This window comes from Pelecanus crispus, chromosome 3 (genome assembly GCF_030463565.1).
Source record: "Pelecanus crispus isolate bPelCri1 chromosome 3, bPelCri1.pri, whole genome shotgun sequence".
In the NCBI taxonomy this organism is placed as follows: domain Eukaryota; kingdom Metazoa; phylum Chordata; class Aves; order Pelecaniformes; family Pelecanidae; genus Pelecanus; species Pelecanus crispus.
In genome coordinates, this window is record NC_134645.1 from 23,006,244 (window position 1) to 23,031,631 (window position 25,388).

Here is a 25,388-nt window from a genome sequence, read left to right on the forward strand (position 1 = left end):
TTTTTATTATGAAAACTGTAATTCTCACTTGAACAAATGATTCTAGGAGTTCAGACATCAAGAGAAGAAGAAAAATAGGGTAAGGTGCCACTTTTCATGAAGTGCCAAACATGCAACATAGGATTTTGAGCAAGTTACAGAATTTGGTTCTTTGTACAATTACATTTGCTGCAAACCAGTAACCTTTCCAATTTTTTCTAGGTGTCACCTATCCACATCCATCTATGCTTAGAAACAAAGGTATTTTCTAATTTTCCTTGGAACTTGTTGCTACTGACTTTCGATCCATGCATTAATGAGCAGAACTGTGTTAATTAATGAGATAATGTGTGTGAAATTGAAAAGAAATCAGAAAACACAATAGCAGGTGTTAAGTGGTTTAAATTGTTTTCTGATGAATAAACAAACCAAAAGCAACACCTACTAGCTAAAGAAAACAATTATGTAAGGTGCTAAACTTCTAGCTGCTTATCTGAAAATTGTTTAAAATCAAGTTTAACACAGCAGTTTGCCTCGATCATATTTTCTTTCCATACATCCAATTTGCAACATTAAATAGCAGTATGAATTTAACACCCACAACACACCTACATCAAATAAGTGATAAATGAAATGTTAGGATTTTTGTATAGGAAAAGTAAAACACTCTGAAGCAACAATGAGCTTCCTTCTCATAACTGAGAGCCTAAAATAAACGCAGTTTAAAAACATTTTTGAAATATCCAATGCTGAACAAAAATGCTGATTGCCAAATTTACAACAGGAGACTATTTAACCAGTAATACTAACGTTAAAAATAGCAGACATTGTCAGTAACCTGACACAAAATTCAAAAGTTTTAAAACACCCAGATTTGTGGGCATGGGCAGTTTAGACATGGGCATAAGCAGTGGGATGGGACTATCACTCTAAAATATAATCTAGGCTTCAATTACCAAAATATCAAATATAGCAGTGCAGGAGATACTACTATCACACATACCATTAAAATCAAAACCTGGAATCCAATTTCTTTTCCTTCTGGAAACAGCCAACTCATAAGGCTGAGGAAACTATCTCCAAGTTAATTAAAAAAAAGTCGTGTGTTGCAAACAGCAGCTGCTGTGCAGCCTATTAATGAGCCCTTAACTTTTGATGAAAGGAAACATGCTTCAGTATTGGTAATTGCCTCTGTTCCAGAAGCCCTTGAGATGTTTTGTTAAAATAGGCTTATCAGGCCTTCAACACAATCCATCATCCCTAGCATGGTCCAGGTCCCATGAGGAAATTAAATTGGACTGATCAATATGTGAAGCCATAACAGAACTCTTATCATGCTGCAGTCTCAATTACATAAAGCTGTGGGTCTACTGAGTTCAACCAGAAGGCACAATTTGTAGGCTTGATTGCTAATAGAGATGCCAGATTCTTAAAAAATAAATCTAACAATTTTGTCTCACTGAAGATTAAACTGCAGGGTGAGATCTTAGAGAAAACCAGTGCTGTCACTTAAAACTCAAGTGGATTTGCCTGCCCCATAAAATTGTGCATTGTAAAGGCTGGGCCAGATTGACCCCTTTCCACAGGAAAAAAAAGACTTCTTTGGGTATTTTTTCTTCGATGTGGGAAGGTTTTGCACTCTGTAAAAGGGAGACGCCTGATGCAGTCTGGGACGCACCGAGGGGACCCTGCCCTTGAGAGCCTGGGCCTTCTCCATGTGGTGGGAACACAGCCCCTAGGAGGTGCCAGGCTGCTGCTCAGCCTCTTGCTTTGTCTCGTAACGGAGGAAGAAAACAGAAACAACAGCAGTACTGCAAAAAGACTGGCTTTTTAATTTCCAAAAGAAATCCAATTCCCAAAGTAATCCCAAAGAAGGATGGCACAAGCAAGTGCCATTTACCATTTCTAGCTTTGCAACCTCCTGTTTGGTCTAGCTGCCTGCTCTCAGGTACTCCACTAACGATGTCAGGAAGGCCACAGGGCAAGCTTGACTTCAGGAACAGGATCTTAAGGCTAGGACCTTTTCTACAGATTTGAGTCAAAACACTCTAAGCAGTTAGCAGGAGACTTTAATCAAGAGCTCATCACATATATGCTCTATCATAAAAAAACTGTGTGTCATCGAGAAGTGCATCTTGGCACACCCGTGTTGCAGCATATGCTAGCTGTGGATTTTACTTCTGCTCAAGCAAGGTAACCAGGTGGCTACAAACTGGGAGACTCTTCCTCAAGGGAGACTGCAGGAGGCTGGGGCTCATGGGGCTGGCACTCGGCCTCCAGATCCGGGTTTATGCAGCAGTCTGGAGAAGATGCACCAGGAGGCTTTGGATCCAACGCCTGTGAGCAGTCTAGGATATTACCGGGTTGTCCTGGTACAGAGGCAGCATCACTGAGCCAAATCACCTCTCTGGTGGGTACAGTAAATCATTTTTGTAAAGATGACCCAGAAAGAGCAACTGTTTAGGCTGCTATTATCACAGCTGCCTTGAAAGCAAACATGCAAATTCTGCCTGCAACAGTTTTCAACAGCACCAGTTACAGGCTAAACTCACTCTGGAGTTAGCAAACATAACGCCCAAGAAACAGAAGCTGCATTTGCTTGTACCACGGCTAAAATTGGCCTTCTGTCTTCACAACTTTCTTACTTTCACTACAGTGTTTTTAAAACCAGAGAGAAAGAAAAATGGGAACAGGGAAGGATTTAAGGACTGAGAGGAGAGCCAGAGAGAGGTATCTGGGAAGTTGCAGCAACAGTGACGGGAGATTCACAACAGGCAGAGCAATGATGAGAAAAGCACCAAGAGCCCTGACCTCATTAGCCCTGACAGTAGGAAAGTACGCTGCAGCAGAAAGAGGGTGGAGAGAAATGGAGATACACGATCTGATGGCACGTGTTGGGACTGTGCATTGTGCAGCGCCCTGGGAGAAAGGGTCATGGAGCCAGGCTGGGCCCTGCTACCCGCTGCTAGGAACGGGAGAGTTGTGAAGGTGGAGGAGATGAACAGGGGCTTTTGAATGCCTCTCCTTCCCCATTTTAGGGAAACAGAGCTTGTCAAGCACATGCTGCAGAGGCACAGCAGGCAACGGAAGAGGGAGCACATCGGGGCAGGGGGAGCTAGACAGAGCTGCTGGTAGGATGGGGGAGTGGGGAGGTTGTAGAGGGATCGCAAAGGAGAAGGGAGAGCAGGATGCAAGGAAGCACTAGCATGTGAAATGAGTTTGGCCAGTGAAATCAACGCCGCTTACAGCTCTCTTGTATGTTTGCAGTTTGAACCTGCCAAATGCTTCTGCACCACATCCAATCCACTGTGAATCTTCCAGCCGTCGTTCCCCACATCACCACCAAGCTGGGCACAGTAGGAACAGCTGCCCTCCTCTGCTTACCCCATTCTTGCCACCTCTTCACTCTCCTCATCACCACGTCCATACCCTTTGCTCATGGCACTGGCTTTTTCCCTCTCCTGATTCTGTATATTCCCAAGCAAATACTCCAAGTAAGAAGACCTATAAAAAGGAGTCCAAGAATGCAAGCCATGGCCTCTTTGTTTCACCCCACTGCTGACAGTTACTTGGCACACGAAGATACGCGTTTTGACCTATACTTTTTGAAGCATGGCCTCAAGCCAGAGCAGACTTAACTAGTCCATACCATGAACCCTAGATCTGACAAGCATATGCACACCTGAGCACAGCTGGTGCTTGAACAGCCTGTACGGCCTCTCTGGGAGGCTACCACACGGGTGGGAGGCGGCACGCACAGCGCTTGCCTTTGTGCCACAGACCTCCTCTATTCTTTTAGCTAAACTGAGTTTTCAGGGCAGTATAGAGGCACTTAATCATCATGTGCTTACTCAGAAAGATCAACAAAAGATCCTTTATTACCCCTAGGTCCCAAACTGCTTTTTTAAAAATACAATTTGCTCACTAGGAAATATGGATGTGTACACATATAGATAGATAAAGCGAAAGTCTCCTTCCCTACATTTTACAATAGGCACTTTAATTTTATTTATTTGCTTTCAATTACAAGCCTTAGCACAAAGTACATCCATGAAAAAAGATAATTTTTATTCTATTGAGACAAAAATCCAGAGTTTTCCATTCCCTACTTACAAGGGGTGGAGCAGCTGCCTCATATTGGGCAGACACAAGTGACCCAGGCAGAGGATCATCTCCCCAGGAATTTTCAGGCCTTCTCAACCGATTACAAGAAGTCTGGAGTTGTTCCAGAAGCCCCATTAGCATGACCTGCCTGCACTCAGAGGAGGACAACTACAAAAGCAGAGGAATGCACCACTTGACAACAAAGTTATTTTTACTATGTCTCTGAATGATTAAAAGACAAACCAGACTATTTAGTATTTCTGTGCTCTTTATGGACTATTGGATTTGAAATGCAATTTAAAAGTCTGCCTGGCCCCAGAAGGATTAATGATTCAGACTCACTCCCAATGTACAATCAGCCATAAACTATGTGCACGCACAGCTTCTCAAAACACCACCAGCCCTCAAAGTTAATGCTGCCTGTAGTAAAATGAGGCTGTTTCTGATGTAGATATTTTTCACGAAAAGTTACTGTAATGCTTACTGCCTTATTTTACAGCATCTGAGGTCACTGATACAAAGAGAATTTTTAGGAAATCAGTGCACAGGAGAGGAATCTGTGACTGCAGCTCCATGGGGCCCTCGGGTCCTGCCTGCAGCAGCCACTGGAATTGCAAAGCACGGGCTCAAGCACTCAGGGCTGTGGGGTGGGGTGGTTCAGGGAAAACACCCAGAAAACACTCTCTGCCCTCCGCGTGCTGCCACCGCTCATCTCCACTGGCATGGTCCCCAGCCTGCCCACGTGTCTATGCCTGGCTGGAGCTTGGAGGAAAGGTTGCTATGAGAGCGCTTCCCTGAGCAGACGGGATGCGGTCAAGGATCTCCCTGCAGAGTTACGGGTGTGAGAAGAGAGGTCTCCATCGCTGCCGGCTGACTTCCCAGCCCCCTCTCCAGGCACTGAGCCAGCTTCTCGCCTGGTTCCCTTCCCTCCCCAGCAGACTGTAACATGCTGTCGGGCTCTGTCCTGCATGATCAGGGAGAACAAATATCCTCTACACTCACCATTAGCCTTTTGCTTTGTTTGTGGATTAAAATAATTATTATAAAATTTATTATAAAATAATTAAAATAATTTCTGTGAGCCAGCACAGCCCCAGAAACTGCTCTATCCACACAGCTGAAGAAGCCAAGAGCTGAGTGTGGGGACAGGAGAGAGCAGGAAGAAATACTGAGAAACAAGCGTTATAAAATACAACTCTCTGACTGAAAACAAAGTATTACAGAATTACAGCTGGCATGGTTAAAAAAAAACCCCAGTAATAGTGGCATGAACAGATCTCATTTTCAGCAACCCTTCTCCTTCCCTCCATCACCTCCTCAGCTGTGCCCAAGTAGCTTTTTCGGGGTCCAAGGAATGTAATGGATCAGAAAATGGATACAGGTTAAAAATAAATAAAAATAAAATGGTTGTTTCAAATGTAGAACAATTCATTAGTCCAGCTCACCATGTGGCAGTAAACAATTTTTCCAACACAGCTGAAGGCCAGCGCAAGCGTGGGAACAAGTGGCTTGCGGCTGGCTGCAACAAGACGCAGGAACTGCTTATGCCAGTGCTGCCGTTTAAAGGTAGGCCCATGTAATTGCAGCCTCAGTTCCTCTCAAAATCAGGCACCTCAGAAATTCCAGGTGGCAAGCCCCACTAGTTGTTTGCCTTTTATCTTGTATAACCATTTGCCTCGTGCAAACAAAGCAGATAGGAGGGCAATGCTGGCATTTGCTTGGGATGACATTTCCCATGCACTTACACGGGGGTCCACAGTGACACAGAAGATCCAGAGAAGACCCGTCAGGGGATCCTCGTGTGTGCAGAGTTTGCTCACTGGATGCAGGGTGGCAGATTCTTGAGAACAAAGGAAAGGTCAGAATTAATTTCTCTCAATTGCTTGTTTAAGTTCAATGACATCTTGGGAGCTAGTTAGTTCCCAAGGTAACATTTATCTACATATGGCATTACAGTAGCTTTGAAGATGTCAAATGTTGGCCTTTGTTGATAGTCCAAGTAATCAAAATACTGATTTCTCAGCTAAGTACCCCGCTGTAGACAGAGTTCAACGTAAGAGTGTTACAGCTCTCACCCGTGTGCATGCATTTTGCACTGCCTGCTGGGCCCTTTTGATTTATTCAGCAGAAAAAACAGACATCTAACCAAAACGCTTCCCACCCCATGTCACAGGAGAGATGAAAGAAAGGCCTGGCTGTATTTCTTTGTAATACTTACCCACCCAGCTACACGTGATTTCTGAGTCACTGACAAAAAGCCACAGGTCCATCTTAATTGCAGGGTGGGCAAACCATGACAAATACAACACAGCACAGGGATAAAAGGTCTCCTCTTTACGTGCAGAATAGATACAGCACAGGTACATGCTACTTGAGCTTCCCTGCAAATAGCAGGTAGCTCAATTGATTAATCACACATGGGCACATTTAATTAACCTATGCACAGAATTTTAGACGGCAAACAAGGAAGAAACTCATACGACTACAGACCTCTTGACTTTCCAAAGATGGAAATCCAGTTTCTAGAGCAAATTCATGGCTTTCTCATTTTTGCCCACAAGACAGAGTGCTTCCACAAATCCATAAAGCACTGAAATTCCATAAGGAAAACCACAAAATGCAGTGCAGCCCTTGTTAAAAAAACCTCAGTATTTAGAAACAGGATTTGAAGCCTGATACCTCCCTTTCTCTAATGCAGAATATACAACAACATGATTTTTAAAAGTAAATTAACCTTGTTAACCCTGTGGGGTTTTATTATTTGCACTGTAATAGTTCTTTCCTTTCTTCCCATTTCTTTTTCTTAAACCCTGTGGTGTGTACTTGACTTTTTATTTAAGATTTTTAATTGTTACTGTAGAATTTTACATTCTACTTTTTCCCACTGGAAAACATCTATTCTATTCTTAACAAAGACACATCCATGTTACCACATCCTTGGGAAGCACAGGCTGCCACCCAGCAGATATTTGATAAGCAAATATCCCACAAATGTAAGCAGCCAACACTACAGTTGGTTACATGGAACAAGTCAGGAAAGCAGACATTTTTTAACTCTACACTTTTCCACTGGGATTTAGCCTCTGAAGTCAGTGATTTCTGTACTATATCTCCTATAGAAACCCTTACTGTTTGGGACAAAGTTTAGGACTCCCATTTTAGACTCTCTTTAAAAACAAAAAAATTAAATTGAGTCTGTGCACAAGAATTTAGTGTAACTTAAAAAGATCCGAACAGCTTTTCCTTTCCCTCTAATAATTTTATTGAAAGTAGCAAACATTTCATGCTTCTTTTAACATGTTTTGCTGCCTGATGCAGCGAACATGAGAGAAATCCTCATTTTGCACTGACTTGACTGTGACATCAGTATTTTCCAATCAAATTTTTACTTCTTTTTGAGCTATTTAAGGTATTTCATGTCAGTAGTCATAGATTATTTTGAGTAAAACTTTGAATAACAAGAGCACTGATGATCAGTTCAATTCTTTCCCCTTAGCACAACTCATCATTCCTCTAAATAACATTTTCTGAGTATAAATCTGTTTTGTGAGTCTGATGATTCAGTAGTAGTATACAACAAAGTTTGACAGAATATTTTTTTAAAAATCCACTTTTTTTTTTTTTTCCCTTCATTATTGGACAGTAGGCTGCTCATTTACTAGATGAAGCTATAAAAGTGATTCCTTTAGAGACTGGGAAAAGTAATTTTCTTACTTAGTTGATTCAGGCGACAAAGCATATTACTGCTTAAAGGAAGACTATAATACTATCAGTAAAAGCATTACTAAAGTTGGATTGTGGCTTGCTTTCTTTGCCTAATGGTAATTGCATATGTTTTTACTATAAAAGAAAGCTATTTTAAATATAACAGAGAGATCAGTAAACTCACACACTGCTTATCCCACCCCCATTCAAAGGCTCATTTCTTTATTTAAATTAGCATTATAAAGCACTAGATTTGTTTATGTACCTCCTGGATGAAACATCCAAGAATTGAGGGACATTTTTTCATCTTAACACATGAGGAATTAGAATCACAGCCTTCTATGAATGAATAAAGCTAAATCCGTACCAAAATATGCAGCAACTATTTTATCTCTATCTCTCTTTTTAACTTATCAACTTGATTTCATTCTGATACTTATATATTCTAAAACCATCAGTATTGGCAACAGTCACTTCTAAATGTGCTGACTAGCAATAACACCACTTGTGCAATTATTCCCAAAATATGGTTCTTGGACATGTGTAGCTCTGCTTTGGGTTCTGTAGGTTTCCTTCCAGTGAAGGAGAAATCTCAGTTCTAGAAGGTGAGAAAGAATACTGTAGGGCAGGCGAAGAGGTGAGCTCGGGGTATGCCTCCTCAGAGGACAGTATTATTTGGTCCTAAACTACTGCTTTTTATTTTTACAATACTTTCATAATAGAAATGATTTTTTTTTCTGCACTTTCATTAACTGATTCTCTGAGCAGCCCTAGAGTATAATCTCCAGGCTACCAAAACCCAAGAGCACTAGCTGACCTGGCCATGCCCGTACAAGGAAAGCAGAGGCACAGCCAGAACCAACCCAGGTCTGCCAGCTGTGCAGCCATTTCCTTTTACTACTACTTCTCACTTGCCTCTCAGCATCTTTCCCTACCTCATTCTTTTTATCCCATTCTATTATCCTGCCAAGTCAGCCTTTGACTTTTCATTTTTTTCCAGATCATTCCTATCTCAATTCCAATTATTTTTCTCTCCTTTCATCTATGTTGTCACAAGCCCATGAGGAACATGCTTCTCCTTTTGCCAGCATTCTTTTCTGATCTTTTCCTAAATTAATTACTCAGTTTTCTGTTTCTGCCCTTCTCTTTCATCTGATTCATTCCTCCCCTTTATTTCATTTTCCCCACTACTTGCCCCCCCATCATTCTTCCTCCCTCTCTCCTTCACTCTCTCCCACTTAATCCTCAGTTCATCATTTCACTCTTGCCCTTGCCCACTCATTCATTGTTTCATTTATCACATATATTCATTCAGTTATTCATTCACTCCCCCACTCCCAATTACTTGAGGAACTTATTTTATTCTCGAACTACATAAGCAGCATGATATATTCTCCAAGCCTTTACAAGTAAATTTGTGGAAAGGAAGAAATATTTTTCTGAAGAGCTTTAAGGCTAACCACAGTTTTGGGGTGCCAAGTTTGGTCCTAATTTTATTTTATTTTATTTAGTGTGTGCTAGAACTCCTGCAGGTATTAACTCATGATATATAACCCAAAGATAGACAGAGGAGATTGCTGATGGTAGTTGCAGATTGGGTCTCTGGGAATTTCTTCTTGCTCTCTTAGTCCAAACAACAACTAAAGCTGAGCTTTTGTTTCTTACCATGGGTCTAAGGTTCTTAAAAAAGCCAGGAACTTTTACAGCCTTTTCTTTCTGCAAGCATGCAGCATAGACACCACAGCTCTGCTGTAGCAGAGTGAAGCGTCTCACGCTTGATTTACTATTGTTCTGACTAGCCCGTCAGATGCATTTTTGAGGGCTTCAGCATTCTGGTTTCACCCCCCAGATACTTCATACATTAAAATGGAGACATTTTAAAGAGACAAATGGACATGCTCCGATGTCAAAAGCAGAAAAATCCACACAGTGCACTGAGGAAAAATAAAAAGCATGTGAGGAACAATGCTTTGATTTTGAGGAAATAAATAGGGGAAACAAATCAATAGCTTGTCAGTTAGCAGCTTTTTAACATGGATTGACTTTCATCCAAACAGCCAATTTGAAATGTAGAACGCAAAATAAAAGGAAGCCACGACTCCACATTAGCTGAGTGAAGGACACATGCAATATACAGTCAATAGAAGTGACAGCGCACTGAAATCACGGAGGATTTTAGTGTCCCAGAGGGACTAGACCACAAGTATCATCTCATTTCTCCAGTGTAAATATCAGCAACTGTCTGTGAAGGACAAGAATGTAGCTATGCTACTCCCCTGTGACATCTTGAACTGGTGGAGAACAAGGTCTGTAGGACTTCCCTTTCTTCTCCAAACCACACAGGACAGACAGAATTAGCTCAAGGACACTAAAAGACAGAGATGGACCAATTCAGAGCCATCTGGGATGGCAGTAGGGTACAGGACAGGGGCTGCATAACTGGACTGCTTGCAGCTGCACACTGGGATCCCTATGAAAGTGAGGCCAGGAGGCAGCACATGCACTTCTATTCCAAATAATCACACCGTGGACTTGGAGCCAATCCCTCAAGGCACTCACTCTAAGCTGCAGGAGAAAGTGCTGTCGTTACTTCAGAAGCCCATCTGAAGTAGCTAGCTGGATGCACACCCAGGAAAGCCTGAGGGATGAGAGTGTGGGGCAGCAAGGCAAGAGACAGAAAGGGAAATCAATTAGATTTGCACTACAAAATGCACGTAAACTGGAAATTTGATGGTGAACACAGCTGAATATTGATATGAAGTGTGGTGAATGCACAAGCAAGCAGGCAACTCCTGCATGAAGACAATGAAAGATCAAACTGAAAGCAGTACTAGACACCAACAGGGTCATACAAAGCACAGGAGACAGTTCTGCTTGGGGGAAGGATCAGGTCCTTGGAATAAAAACTGCTGCTGTAGGACCTCTCCCTTGTGTATTACAGAAGACAAAATGAATGAAGCAAATAAAGCTAGGATTCAAGAGAAAAAGGATAGCCTCATATTTTAAGTTGCTTGAAACTACCCAGAGTATTTGGATCCCACAGCTGATGTTCCACAAAGCCGATCTGCACGAGAGAGGGCAGGGCAGGGCTGGCACACATGTAATTTTCTGAGGACTTAGTTTGAGCCCTTGGGGTCTAATCTTGTTCACAATGCTGCTGATACATATGAAGTGCTACACAATGATAAATATTCCTTAAATGAACAACCAAAACAAGCAACAGATTGTATGTGCCACAAACTGACGTCAAAACAAGTGGTCTTAGCTCTCACCTGTATCTTATTTCTTCATCTATAAAATGGGAACTAAGCTATTCCTCCGTTTCCTTTGAGCATCATGAACATTTATTCTCGAATATTCATGAAGCACTCTTATTTCAGTGTTAATACTACACGGAAAGAAAAGGAAATAATTATTGTTCCCAGATAAGGTCTTGCCCAGTGTTCAGTAAGTGAAAGAAGAGACAACACAATGAAAATGATAGTGAAATAAAGTATTCTACACATGCTTACATGAGCATAAGAATCCCTATATATTGAATTTGATAGGGAAGAAGATTATGTCATATTCAACTAAAGTCTGTATCATAACTGCAAACAGCTTAGTGGTACAGAAAGACATGATACATAGAATATATTTTTACATACCATAAATGATTGCTTCATGGACCAATTAGAGAATGCACAAGCTGAGAAGCTACTCTTGATTTATTTTGAGCAATGCATAGACCTGATTCAAGCTGCAACTATCAAAAAGCCCCTGTAAGGATGACCACAGTGTACTCCAGCTCACTATCTTTGTAAGAATATCATCTGCATCCCACAAGCCCGTTCCAGTAACGTTTGATTTCAGAAAGACCACCTTCACAACATAAGGATGTATGCAAAGAGAAAATCAAAGGCCAAAGAGAATAATCTTTACTGGTTTCCTGGCAATACTTTAAAACATTTTAATAGAGGCTCAGCATAAATGTATACGATTACCAAAACCAAATACTCCTCTCCCAAGAGATGACGCAAGGACAGTTAAAAGAGAAGCTAAAGAAAAATGTTTGAGACAAAACGGTATCCTTCAATAAGGAGATTTGAGTCCAAGGAAGAAAAGGAGAGAGGGGGAAGGAAAGAGAGAAAAGTAAAATTAAACTCAGGAAAGCTAAATGTAAAACTATATAAGGTGAATCAAAAAGATTTTGAGGAAATATGGATACTGAAGCTGCAGAACACATTGCTACTGTGCGTAGTGTTTTGCGGATGACAAAAATACAAATAGATTCAAAAGTGATTGCACAAATTAAAGAAAAAAAGTCATCCAAACACCACAACAGATTGGTGAACTCCATGACACGGCAGTTCCTAACCTACAAATTGCTAAAAGGATATACAGAGTAAGGGGAATATCATCCTCCACTTGTTTCAGTTGTTATACTCCTTCCGTAAGTGTGCGGTTCTGCTGACCCCAGCAGTGCAGAAGGCCGACCTTCAGTTTGTTTCCATTGTCTTATGGCTGAGAACAGTTGCTCTGTGACCCTTCGCTTAGGAACTGTTATTTTTGAAAGCTTGACATTGCAACCATCATAATGCTCTTTTGACATGATTTTGAATCTTAGTATAGATATTATGTAGTCCTATAAAACTGCTGTTATTTTTCCCATCACTTTATGCAAACATGACTACTGAGATTAAAAGCATCAAGAGCAGGGACCTGTTTTGTTTTGAGTCACTGAAGTCTCTGTCAATTTCTGCACTACATAATTACTAGTATTTCCACACTATATATGGTTAATATTCTGTCCAAAGGAAGGAAAAGATGCTGAATGCACTGTTCTCAAGCATAAGCATTAGAGACAATCACTCTATAAGGGTGTGCAATAAGCAATGGAAATGATGGGAGAGTAATGTAGAGATACCATTCTGGGGACTTTACTTCCAGTTGAATTACTTTACAACAAGCTTAATGTAATTTACTTTCCAACCATTAGGCTGTGTAAAAATTCATAACACACCAAAGTGCTGTAGAAGCCTAAGGTTAATTTGAAAATTGATATAGGAGATTACCAGAAAGATCAGTATTAGCACGATAGTGGCAGCTCCTTGTTACAGAGATAAAGCTTGGTAACTAACGCTGCATAAACCAGCAAGATTTGGTCACATGGGTTTACTTTGTGGTACAATCGTGCTGTATGCAACAACCAAAGGGTAGGCACAGTTATGTAGCCTTTCCAAAGTGTTCATCAAATGAAAACCAAATGGTGTCAATCAAACAGTGTCAGCTTGGTTTGGACATTTATTAATGTTCTTAGATGCTTTTGACAACTTCTTATATAACTTTGAGCACACAATACTTTAATAATTGCAGGTTTGAAGCAGAAGTATTATGTTGACTGAGCTAAGCAGCTCAAAGAGATAGAATGTAAAAACATGTACACAACTTTAGAGGTCCAAGTGTCTGTGTCATGACACTTCAGATGATGGTCTTCTCAGAGCTGCCCAGCTTTGTAGTTGCATTTCAGTCTAGATGACATAAAAAACTTGAACATAGAATCATAGAATTGTTTAGGTTGGAAAAGACCTTTAAGATCATCCAGTCCAAACATTAACCTACACTACCAAGTCCACTCTAAACCAATCAAGGGTAGACTAGACTAAACCATGTCCCGAAGTGCCACATCTACCCGTTTTTTAACACTTCCAGGGATGGTGACTCCACCACCTCTCTGGGCAGCCTGTTCCAATTCTTGACCACCCTTTCCGTGAAGAAATTTTTCCTAATATCCAACCTAAACCTCCCCTGGCGCAGCCTGAGCCCATTTCCTCTGGTCCTGTTGCTAAATACATGGGAGGAGAGACCAAAGACTCACCATCACTGGAAAGGCTGAAGCCTGCTCGCAAACACTAGCAATCAAAAATACACCAAATCATACCAGCAAGACTGCTGTGACTGACCAAGGCACAGTTCTAGGAAGGCAGTCACGTTTCAAGTGGATATGAAACATGTGGGAACCACATGAATGGACAAGACAAAATTCACCGAAAATAAATTAACCTGCTTTTTAGCCTTCATCTCTTTTTAGGATGAGATAGCGTTAGTGCTTTCACATACAAGAGAAAGCATGGGGTGCCAAAATTTCTGCAAAGGGAGCACAGCTACCTAACATGTTTTCTGAGCTCAGATGGCCCTGGCAGCTCTTACCAGCTCTTCCAGTAACTGTAGGTAGGAACTTGTATACTATCCATATGTTTTAAAAATGTCACAACTAATTTCTGCTAATGCCACCCATTATTGGCTCCTCTCTACTAAAAAGTGTCAGTGACTCAAACCAACTACTGCCGTACAGGAAGAATCCATTCCAGCATGTAAACTATCAAGCAAGATTTGGAGATGATCCCTGTGGTATGAACCTGCTATGTTGGACCTGACTAGTCACTACCAGACAAAAGCAATTTGGATATTGACAAGATGGCTGCATTACCAGTACTCATAGTTGTGCTGCAGCTTATGCAATACTAAAGTGCCCATTTCTGTCAAATCCATGAATACACATGCATTAGTTACAAACTCAAATGCAAGGACATTTGCAAACTGAAATTATGTACTAAAATACTGATCAATCTACCATGAAAGACTTTTTCAATTACAAATTTCCAAGCAGAATAATTATGATATTTCTTCTACTAAACACCTAGCATCTTAAAAGTGCCTTACAGCACATCTAGCCTTAATTCATCAAGAAAAATGTAATATTATTTACCCATGGGTCTTTGAAACAATGGTTACAGATGTTGGAAAGCATGTGACTGATATTTTATAATGCGAAAGTACATATTATCAATGGGAGGGTGCTGTCCCTGGAAACACAGCCATTCCTCTTGGCAAAGGTATTCATTTCTAAGTAAAGTCTACAGACACAGGTGCTCTGGAGCTTAGAATTAGAATTTATTGCTTGCATATCTGGCTCTGGTAGGTACCGAGTTTTTGGCTTAAGTGACCCTTTTTCCCCTTCCCTCTTTGCAAAACAAATCAGTACAAGCCAGGGCTGTGGTTGACCTTCAGAATTTAAATTACAGTGAGGTCTGGGTTTTTTTTTTTTCCTCTGTTGGTTGTGGATGTGACAGCCTCATACTGCCAATTGTCTCATGCTAAAGAACTCTGTAAGGCAGGCCATGTCTAAATCTTCTTAAAGTAGGTGGGCTTCAGGCTCATAAGAGAAAATAAGCTGTTTCATATTGTGATCTATTATGGTGCCTAATCTGGGGATATTTGTGTGTCCAGTGGAAGTTTTATTCCCAGATTAGGCATCTAGTTTCCTATAGAACCTATAATAAAATCTGGACTGTCAGCAACTTTTTTTTTTTTTTTTTTTTTGAGCTAAAAGACATCTAAACTAGGTAGCAGCCAATGCCAATGGAAGGTATGTTGTTTACTCCAGCCCTCATTTGGAATTGCACAGAAGGATCGATTCTCCAAATGGAGTTTCAAAATCCTGTCCTACAATCAGAAGCTTAAAATAATTCTTTCACAAATAAGGGCAAGACATTTCTTTCAAAATATGTGTGGTGGCAGTAGAAGGAGCAGGGGCTGGGAGCCAGGTTTCTTCCATCCCAAATGAATGCGTGACTACTAGAGAGTAATCTTTAAATGCAGACAGAGTTTAGAAGATTTTTGCAAGCTGTTAGAGCTTTAATAGGAGGGACTGAGAGAGCGCCACTGCAGAATACCCTCTGCACTTCCCAATCTTTTGTGATTGCAAACTCCAGTTTATGAAGTTTAAGATTTTCAATACTAGCTTAAACAATTTGCTTTCAGTCAGGTGCCTGGTATGGTGGACAGCTCTTCTTCAAGTTGGCAATTTAGAAACCTTCAGACAGAGCAGGATTTTTAACCTAATCTTCTGCAACTCAGGCAGGTGTGCTGTGTCAAAGACATTCTGTGTATTTATATGCGTGTCTAAGATGTAACAAAAAAGCTACCCACCTGCTCTTTTCAGCCACGTTTCATAAGGTTGGACATGGCTTACCTTACATTGCAGGATCTAGCTCCCCAACTGAAACAAGTGAGAAACATTGCATATGAGTTCTCATGGGATTTAGACATAAAAACAATGCTGAACATTTCCTTGCTATCAACACATTAATGCATATGTGCACACTTGGCAACATAAACTGAGGTAGGAGAGTTTAGCTGCCTAAACAGAAAGATGTTTGCCCAAAAACCAACCAAGCAGGAGTTTCTGCTTGTTAGTGTTGCCTAGATGTTAGGTAGATACTTGAATGCTTGAATCTCTGATGCAACACTGGTACCTGCTTCTTTCTTTTAAGATGGGATGTAACTACTTTTGGAAATTCTGCTTGGTGTTTCTTATTATGCAGAACCCTGTCGAAGTTATTATGGAGTTTCTAAGAGGTAAAGAACATAATGAGATCTTTCATCTTGGAATTAGCTGCAAGATTGCTTGTCACAGGCTGAAAATTGTTGAGAAGATATCAGGAAACACTCTCCAGCAGCAACTAATAAAATCTAAATCAAAGCATGCATCTACTCTGTTGTGGGTACCCAAGGAACATAAAATGATAATAAAGGAACAAGGCCTGATTAATAATAAATCAAAATATAAAAATTAATTTAAAATCAGATGTCAAAGGCCTTGCCAGTACAATTTTCATTAGCTGCCTTTTGAACACTCTTATATTTTAGGGTATGGCTTAGGCAGAGTTTTAGAAAATGTCAACATTTAAAATCTGAAAGGAATGGAAGAAGGGATTTTGCCCGTTCCATTCCCATCCACCTTTGTTTAACTCTATGAAACTCAGATCCAAATTACTTGCTTCCTTCAGGAGGACTCACCCCTAGTCTAATGGTCCTCTCAAAGGATCCTGCTTACTTGTTCCTGAAAAATCATAGGAAAAAATTAGTCTATTTTTAGTACTGCTGAATTTTAAAAGAGCAGGAGCTTATTCCATCTTCAACACCCTTCAGTCTCATGCAGTCTTGGATAATCCAGCCTAGGAAAGACTGATCAAGAAAGCAATAGAGCTACAACTCCATTCAATCCCTTACATAAAACCATAAAATGAATTTCAGCTCTCAAGAGCACTTTTTACACTCCTATGGAGCATGCATCAGATAATATTACTTTTATGGTACATTGTGCAAAAACTGGCCACCTGGACATGCAGAAACCTCTTCAAGATCCAGCTTCAGGATTCCAGCTTCCCATTGTATAAATGCAGTGTATTTTCTTTTTGGTCTTTGCAGTGTTTTTATATTGATTCTCAACATCATCTTCACGTGAAGAGGAATTAAAGGCTTATTTAGAATCACAGAATAGCTCACGTTAGAAGGGTCCTCAGAAGATCATCTGGCCCAATCTTTCATGGGAAAGGGAGCCTATATGAGATTATCTAGCACCCTGTCTAGTCACATCTTGAAAACCTCCAGCACTGGGGACTCTACCATGTCCCTAGAGAGGTTGTTTCAGTGAATGATTGTTCTTACTGTAAAAAAATTCTTTCTTTCTTACATTGAGATGAATGTACTTAAATACATAAACTTATGTTCTCCTTCTGAATCATTATGGAACTATTATAACCAGCTCTGAAACCAATCTAGACCTTTCCCATGCACCAGAGCTAAACACTCATAAGGCCACTCCTCACAGGGGCTTGTCTACTTTCTTCTTAAAATTGCCAGTAATAGGTCTTTTGTAACCTACTCACAGTCCACTGTCCCCATATTTGGAACATTTTCTCTAATACTGAAACCAAATATTCTAGGCTGAATGTAAATCAATGTCAACATGGTTTACCCTACCAACAGTTTTCAGAAAAAACAAAGTTCCCCACAACCCAAACATCTTTTAGGCCCAGAGAAAAGAGAAACTTATCAGGAAATGCCCTCTCTTGCTCCTATAGCTTTATCTTTTCCAGATAAAAGTTTTAGTTTCTCCCAATGAACTCCACATTCCTAGGGTTTGCAGTACACAAAGACTCTAGGATAAAAAAAGTGCTTAACTCACAGCTTGTTTCATAAGGAGAAACTGGACTGATGTTCCCAAGTGATCTCCATCTTTTCTATGGCATACACACAAGCTTTTCAGTCCTTCTATAACATGTTAAAAATATGACATCTTCTTCCCATTCCCCCACAACTAGACAGGGAAAGGGAATATGATTGTGGCCAAAGGTAAAGACAACTCATGTCCTACAAGCATCACAGCTCTAAAACAGCAGCACCTTAAGTGTGCCAACAGAAGCAGACAGAATATGGGACTAACTATGTTCATCTGATATATAAATCGTATTCACTATTGCTGTCCATCATGCAAAAATTTCATTAAAACAAAAGTACAGAAAAAACCAAAACCACTAAAAGTCCCTAGGCATTACATGAACTCTGAGCTTTCTGGTGCCGTGGCAGATCAAGCCTATCTAAACCACATTCCAGTGGTCCTACCTTCCTTGCCAACCCCAGCTACGTGTTTCCTATCTCTGTGTTGTATGCAGCATTTATGCCTGTGAGATCATACACTGAGTAATGCAGAAATCTAATGCAAATTACAATTAAGCCAGCCAAAAAAGCACAGTCTGTATCCAAATCAGCGCCCTGAACTGCCTTACCACATGATCACTGGTGCAAGGAAGAAGGCAGGGACAATGTACGGTGGGGAGGCCAAAGAGGAGGCTGGGATCCTGCAGCTGCCCAGATATAAACTGATTTGTCATGGAATGGTATCTGTTAGTGTTTGCAATCTAAAGTGCACAAATAAAAGCACAAAAAGTTTCTAGAGCTCCGCTTTCTACTCATTTCTTTGTCTCCCTGCAATAATAACACTTTTTTATTTCTCTGTTTTGGTTGTATCTGGTTAAGAGAGAGTGTAATCCTGGGCAAATGTGCACAAACTGCTCAGTGAGTAACAGCTGCACATGTGATCTAGTGATTAGATCTTGCCCTGGCACAAAGACTTTCTATTATTCTCCAGTTTCATTGCTAACATTCAATAGCTATTAGTTGAGTTAGCTGATTTTTTTTTTTTTTTTTAATCACATTGTGACATGGGCAGACTCCTTTTTTCATGTCTGCCTCAGCCAGCACTGACAAAACAAAAAACATTCCTTGCAAATATATGAAAAATTATTTTTGAAAAGGAAGTATTGGGAAAAAAGCTAATAAAAAAGGAACGAAGCAATGCAAATTGAAGAGAGGAAATCCACTGGCATGTCTTAAAAAGCATTAACACTGTCAGCTAAAATAAGATTGTAATTAGTAAGGGATTTAGATTCTGTACACATAAGAAATGATACAACCACCTGCTATTTGGAGACAATACTATTCAAATGTTACTGAGGAACAAAGATCGGTACATAATTATGTGCAAGGAGTGGGAGGGTTACAAGAAATGTTTCAATCTAGTAGACTGAACCACAGCTGAGAAAAGGCTAAAACAATAACCTTGAAAACAAGCATTAATAAGCTACTGTCACAGCACAAGGAGGATAAAGAAGAACATGTTTGTTTACACAGTGAGACAAATTTTCCCTACAGGCAGACCTACTTTCACAAGAGAGTCATATACATATGTGCATGGTATTTGTATACATGTGTGAAAGTGAAATATAGCTTTAACATTAACTATAGAGAAGCAAGACTTCACACCCTAGGACTGCATATTACAAAAGGTCCTATAAAAATAGCACCATAGTTTATAGCCTGTTTAGTAATAACTTTGACAACATGAGCTGGAAGAACTTCTATGCGGTTGATTTTTTTATGTTACAAATATACATTGTTTTTAATTACGACTATAGAAAATAAATACTCGGATCTGGCTTCTGATGCCTGTGCTTCCATTAATAATGGCTAGTTGTCCCTGAGAGACAGAAACAGCAAGCCACCTCACCTAAAAATGATGTTGTAAAAAGAAATTCATTAATACTTTATTTGTGGAGCACTCAGATACCACAGTGAGAAGCAGCATGGAAAAGCCTATGAGGAAATTAATCATTCTTCATTCAGTGCAGGATCTGGCAGACATGCAATAAAGAAAGCCTGGAGACTTACATTAAATATGAAGATGAAAAAAGATTCTAGACATTACCAGCACAAATAATATCCCCTGAACGAGCATCATCTACGTTAGGCATTAAATGTTTGATGTATTCTCATTCAATACAAGGGAAAAAATTCTGATTAATGTGGTAAGATTATAGCAAGTACCAGCCAGGTATTCTATGCAAAATATAGAATCTGATAATGTAATTAAGGTCTATCATAAATATATGTTCTGGAACTAGTATTTCCTCATTTCCACATGCTTAATTTTGTGACTAAATAACACTCCCACAGTGCAGCAATTATTAGCAAATGTACATTATCTCAGCACTCAGAAGCTCCAGTCACCACAGCTCTAGGTGTGTTATGTGTTAGCACAGTAAATCAATCCATATTTCATGCTGCAGCTGCTAGACTGCTTCTGTAATCAAGCCACCCTGTTTTACAGCTACCTCAAGAGAGTCAGGATAGCAAAGACATGACAAAAAAGGCTTAACAGTGGTGACAAACCTGCAGGTTCACAGCTAGCTCAGATATCTGAACTAATATTGCAACTGTAAAATACTAATTTTATTTTACTCTACATCAGTTCAGTTCTGCTCTCCCATCCACATAAGTTATGCTTTATCTTGCCCCATCAGCTCAAATCTGAAGTCAGATTTCAACTTTCTCCTCTGTTAATCAGTAGGGACGGCTGCTGGAGAGGAAGGATGTGTAGGGAGGACTCTAGGATGCACCCCTGGGTTGGAAAAGGTCTATCAAAGCTGCTTTCTACAGTACTTCAGAAATGGGGAGAAGAGGAAAGGGGGCTCCATGCATGCTTGTCTAGAAAAATGAAAGATGTGCTAGAATAATCTGGCTGACAGAAGTAGTCTCAACATCTGTGCTGAGATGCAGCAGTGTTGTAACATATCATGGTTTCTAGTAAAAAAAAAAAAAAAAAAACCCCACAAAAAACCAACCAAACCAAAACCCCACTGCATGACACAATATGGATGACGAAGTATAGTTCTTCAAGCAACCACATACAAACCCATGCCACTGTGTCGAGACTTTCACCTGGGCTACTTAAGTCAGAAAGGGCACACTACCTGAAGATGCAGCGTGAGGTAGGTAACCATGGGCTGAGGAACTGCAGCATCCTTAAAGGTTCCCAGGCAGTATATCAACAGGTACATCCTGGGGCTGACACCCAAATTATCCCTCATCCCGACCCCCAGGAACTAGCCCGCACAGCCCAGGGCTTCTGATCACCCAGTCTGCTGAAAACAAAAGCAAGGCCCTTCATAGAATCATAGAATCATTTAGGTTGGAAAAGACCTTTAAGATCATCCAGTCCAACCATTAACCTAACACTACCAAGTCCACCACTAAACCAATCAAGGGTAGACTAGACTAAACCATGTCCCAGAGTGCCACATCTACCCGTTTTTTGAATGCTTCCAGGGATGGTGACTCCACCACCTCTCTGGGCAGCCTGTTCCAATGCTTGACTACCCTTTCCATGAAGAAATTTTTCCTAATATCCAATCTAAACCTCCCCTGGCACAGCTTGAGCCCATTTCCTCTCGTCCTATCACTAGCTACTTGGGAGAAGAGCCCAACACCCACCTCACTACAACCTCCTTTCAGGTAGTTGTAGAGAGCAGTAAGGTCTCCCCCTCAGCCTCCTCTTCTACAGGCTAAACAACCCCAGTTCCCTCAGCCACTCCTCATAAGGTCTGTGCTCCAGACCCTTCACCGGCTTTGTTGCCCTTCCACCTTCTCTGTGCAATAGCAACTGTGTCTCATGTTTAGCAGGACGGCCCACTACCTGGAGACAGTCTAACTCTTGCACGCAGTCTGTCTTGGAAAGAAGAGGCTAGCCTATGCTTACCTAGCAAGGTGAAGGCAGGCCCAGAGCCCCACAGGCTATGTGTGTGCTCTGTCTCCATGCTATTGCCCATGGATCGGGCCCCAAGCATATTTGCTGCTTAGGAACAATCAGCTCAGTTTATTAATTGGTGAAGCGCAGAGTAGTGCTTGGACCCTCCTCTGCCTAATTCAGACAGACACCGCAAGTGGGAGTTTGGGTCTGTTCAGCCAAATGTATTCTGGTTCTCCATCTCGAGAAGCTTCAAAACTTGGCTGAGCTATTGATATATCTACTGCTTGCTTTCCCACAAGAGGAAAATTTCTATAAAAACAGGTGCATGGCATACTTTCTAAGACAAATCTGACCAGTTGCAGGGGAAAAAAAAAAAAATTAGTTATCTTCATGAATACATGTGTCCAAATGATGATGCACAGTGCCCTTTCAAGGATCAATTCTGACTGATTTCTGAGGATGCAGGTGGCCAGTGCATCATGAGAAAAGAGATTAATAATTTTAGTAGACAGATCTTCCCGGATAGCATAGCAAAGCTTAATGATATGTTTGTCCTCAGCTAAGACAATGGTAGCAGGTAACAGTAATTTTTTTCTCCAGCAGACATGAGAAAGGCTAATACAGATACATTTTCCATTTACTGTGTTATTAATATTATTGAACTAATGGAATCATAGAATCATGGAATGCTTTGGGTTGGAAGGGACCTTTAGAGGTCATCTAGCCCAATCCCCCTGCAGTGAGCAGGGACAGCTTTAACCAGATCAGGTTGCTCAGAGCCCCAGCCAACCTGACCTTAAATGTTGCCAGGGATGGGGCCTTCACTACCTCTCTGGGCAACCTGTTCCAGTGCCTGACCACCCTCATTGTAAAAAATTTCTTTCTTATGTCTAGTCTAAATCTATTCTTCTTGAGTTTAAATCCATTATTCCTTGTTCTGTCACAACAGGCCTACCAGTTAGCTTCTATTTGACACAAGCAGAACATACCATGAATCTGCTGTTCATACAAGGTCTGCTCATTTCAACATAAAACTAAGACAATTAAATCTGATCGAATGTTAAAACTAACTTATCTCTTTTCAGGAATGCAGACCCAAATAAAGATTTAGCTAGTTTACCTGGAGATAAAAACCAAACAACACACCAAAATGCAGGTGAAACACTTGCAACAGAGCTGGCAATCACCACGTCATAATCAAGACATTCTAACAAAAATATCAGAATTTGTAGAAATAAGAAAACCAAACATGGAATGAGGAAAAAAAAACATTCATAGTGAGAAAATCAAGAAGTTAAAATACTGATCTTTGAAAAAGGCCAACAGTACACAATGATATCTACAATTACAGGGTTCGAAGATGATGACAGCAAAACTCACAAGGATTACTCTGTAAAAGTGACTTTCTGTGATTCTTTGTAGCTCAGAGCACTCAAATACATTGATCACTTCATTTGCATACTCTAAAATTTCCCATCTTAGAAATCTGAACAAGGCATAAGGGAAACTGAAGCTAGTAAAATTGTAAAAGCTTATGTTCTGTTTGTTTGTTCAAAAAGCTCACAGGTCTGATTAATTCCCACATAAACTGAAGGAAGTGTTAATGACAAACACCACTCCCTTTTCTAGCTAAAATTTTTGCTCATCTTTTTTTTAGAGATGATAGGTTTTGATATTTGATATTCTCAATAAATGATAGCTAAAGTATCTATTTCCAGGTGCATCAATATAAATGTACAAGCCCTACCTCTCATCTCCTGTGACTGGTAGGAACTTGGGACACTAGAATCACAGGGAAAAGAAACCACTTTTTCAAAGGCAGTTTCACTGACATGATTCTATGATTCTATGGATATTAAAACCCCTATTTATATTTCAACACATCAGAAAAAGATAATTCCTTACTTCACAGATGTCTGACAAAGCTGATGTATTCTTACTGGTTATCAAAGGATCGATATCACTTTTGGTTACATAACAGAAATAATCAAAGCCCTGGAATAGGCAGTGTTGTGAAATGCGAAGTCTCTGTAGTTATTACATTTAAATAACATGTCAGTCTTGATCAAAAGATGATCTCTTTAAGGGACCAGGACTTCCATTAGTAATTTTCTTTTACTTGCCTAGTCAGGAGATTACAAGGAATTTAAACAAATAAAGATTGATTTTTGTTGGGAAAGGGTGTTCTTTATTCTTTACCATAAACAGACATGTTATGTTAGGGTGCCACTACACATACTAAGTGCATTGCTTAATTCACTTTGTAGAGTTCCCTTTGTGATCCATGTAGTAATCTGTATCAAAAATGATCACCATCAAAATATATAGGTTGCTTTTGCCCTTTGAAAAATGTGTCTTACCCTTAAAATCATACTTTTATCAGGTTATAGAGATAATTAGCATATTATGATTCAGGAGAAGTGTGTGTGAGGTTGTTATAACTCCTAAGAGATTCTAATTTCTTTCAGCATTTCTTAAACTCTCTTTGTTATTTTTCCACACAATTTTACATAAGCAAGTTTAGTCATGAGGTGCCAGTGTGCAATCCCTCTTTCTACAGGGATTTTAAGCCTCAAAACAATGATTAGGAAAGCAGGCACCTAAGAAACACACGTAGCACAGAAAACCTTGGCTAAATCTGTCTGATGGTCTATTTTCCAGTGCTTCAGAATCATCAGTACCATAAACATGTTGTTTTATTAATTTATTTTGCCACTGCTGAAAAGAGGAAACTATCTTGTCCCACAAGGTATGACAGCAGTCTCTCAGGTTACGTTGCCTACCATTAGAATGGCTATAATGAGTTCAAACATCTATCTAATCACTGCATCACCTTTTTGACCTCTTGTAAACTGCAAACATCTACCTCAACTACAGTAACAGAGTTTCAGATTTTTGATAACTATGAACCAGAGAAAGCTGAAGGATTATAGGGTACCAGTGCTAAACCAACACTGTGCATTTCACACATCATCTGAGTCTGCATTTTAAGTAAAGGGAACATTATGTTAATAGCAGTTAATAGTATAACAACATAAAGACCTTGGTCTTACCCTTTGTTTTCAAGTCGTTTAATACCTTTGATTCCATAGGCAGTATATCACTCACTAGTTTTATCTCAATATTTCGGGATGCCAGTTCAAGCAATTTCTCAAAAAGACGCTGACCCTGGGAAGAACATTAAAGGAAAGCAGAAGATGTAAGACACAGAATTGTTCAAACAGCGTATCAACAAATTAAAGACGTATGTTAAAACAAAAATATATTGCACAACTGCTGAGTAAATATGTTCTTAGATATGGTTAAATCTATGATAAAGGTTAGCAACTTGGCTTTTTTTTTGATAGATACCATTTTGAAGGCCAAACTTGCTTTTTCCTTTTCCCAGCCTGTGCAATACTATTGATGACAGGTGACACACAGAATGAAGTGTCCATTTTTTTTTATGCTGCATAAACATACTTTTACATTGACTTTCTTCTAAATAATTACATTCTGTTAAATCAGGATAAAAAGTACAAGGAAAAGAGTTGATTACACTTATTTGGTATTGAATGATTTTTTGTAAGTGGTTCTAACCATAGTACAAGACATTTTCAAGTGGTCGCATGCTCATCTTTAGATGAGCTATACCAGGAAGGAAAACAATAATGCTATTCCTTTTTACACTGTTATAACTTTATTATTT

General features: G+C 40.0%; 1 protein-coding gene across 1 annotated transcript in view; it reads right to left on the reverse strand.

Moving 5' to 3' along the window:
• Positions 1-25,388, reverse strand: part of PLD5 (phospholipase D family member 5) — a 190,140-nt gene that overhangs the window by 37,831 nt on the left and 126,921 nt on the right. Inside the window, exon 4 of the mRNA XM_075708055.1 lies at positions 24,754-24,868. Within this exon, the coding sequence (XP_075564170.1) occupies positions 24,754-24,868 (115 nt within the window). The remainder of the gene's footprint in view (positions 1-24,753; positions 24,869-25,388) is intronic.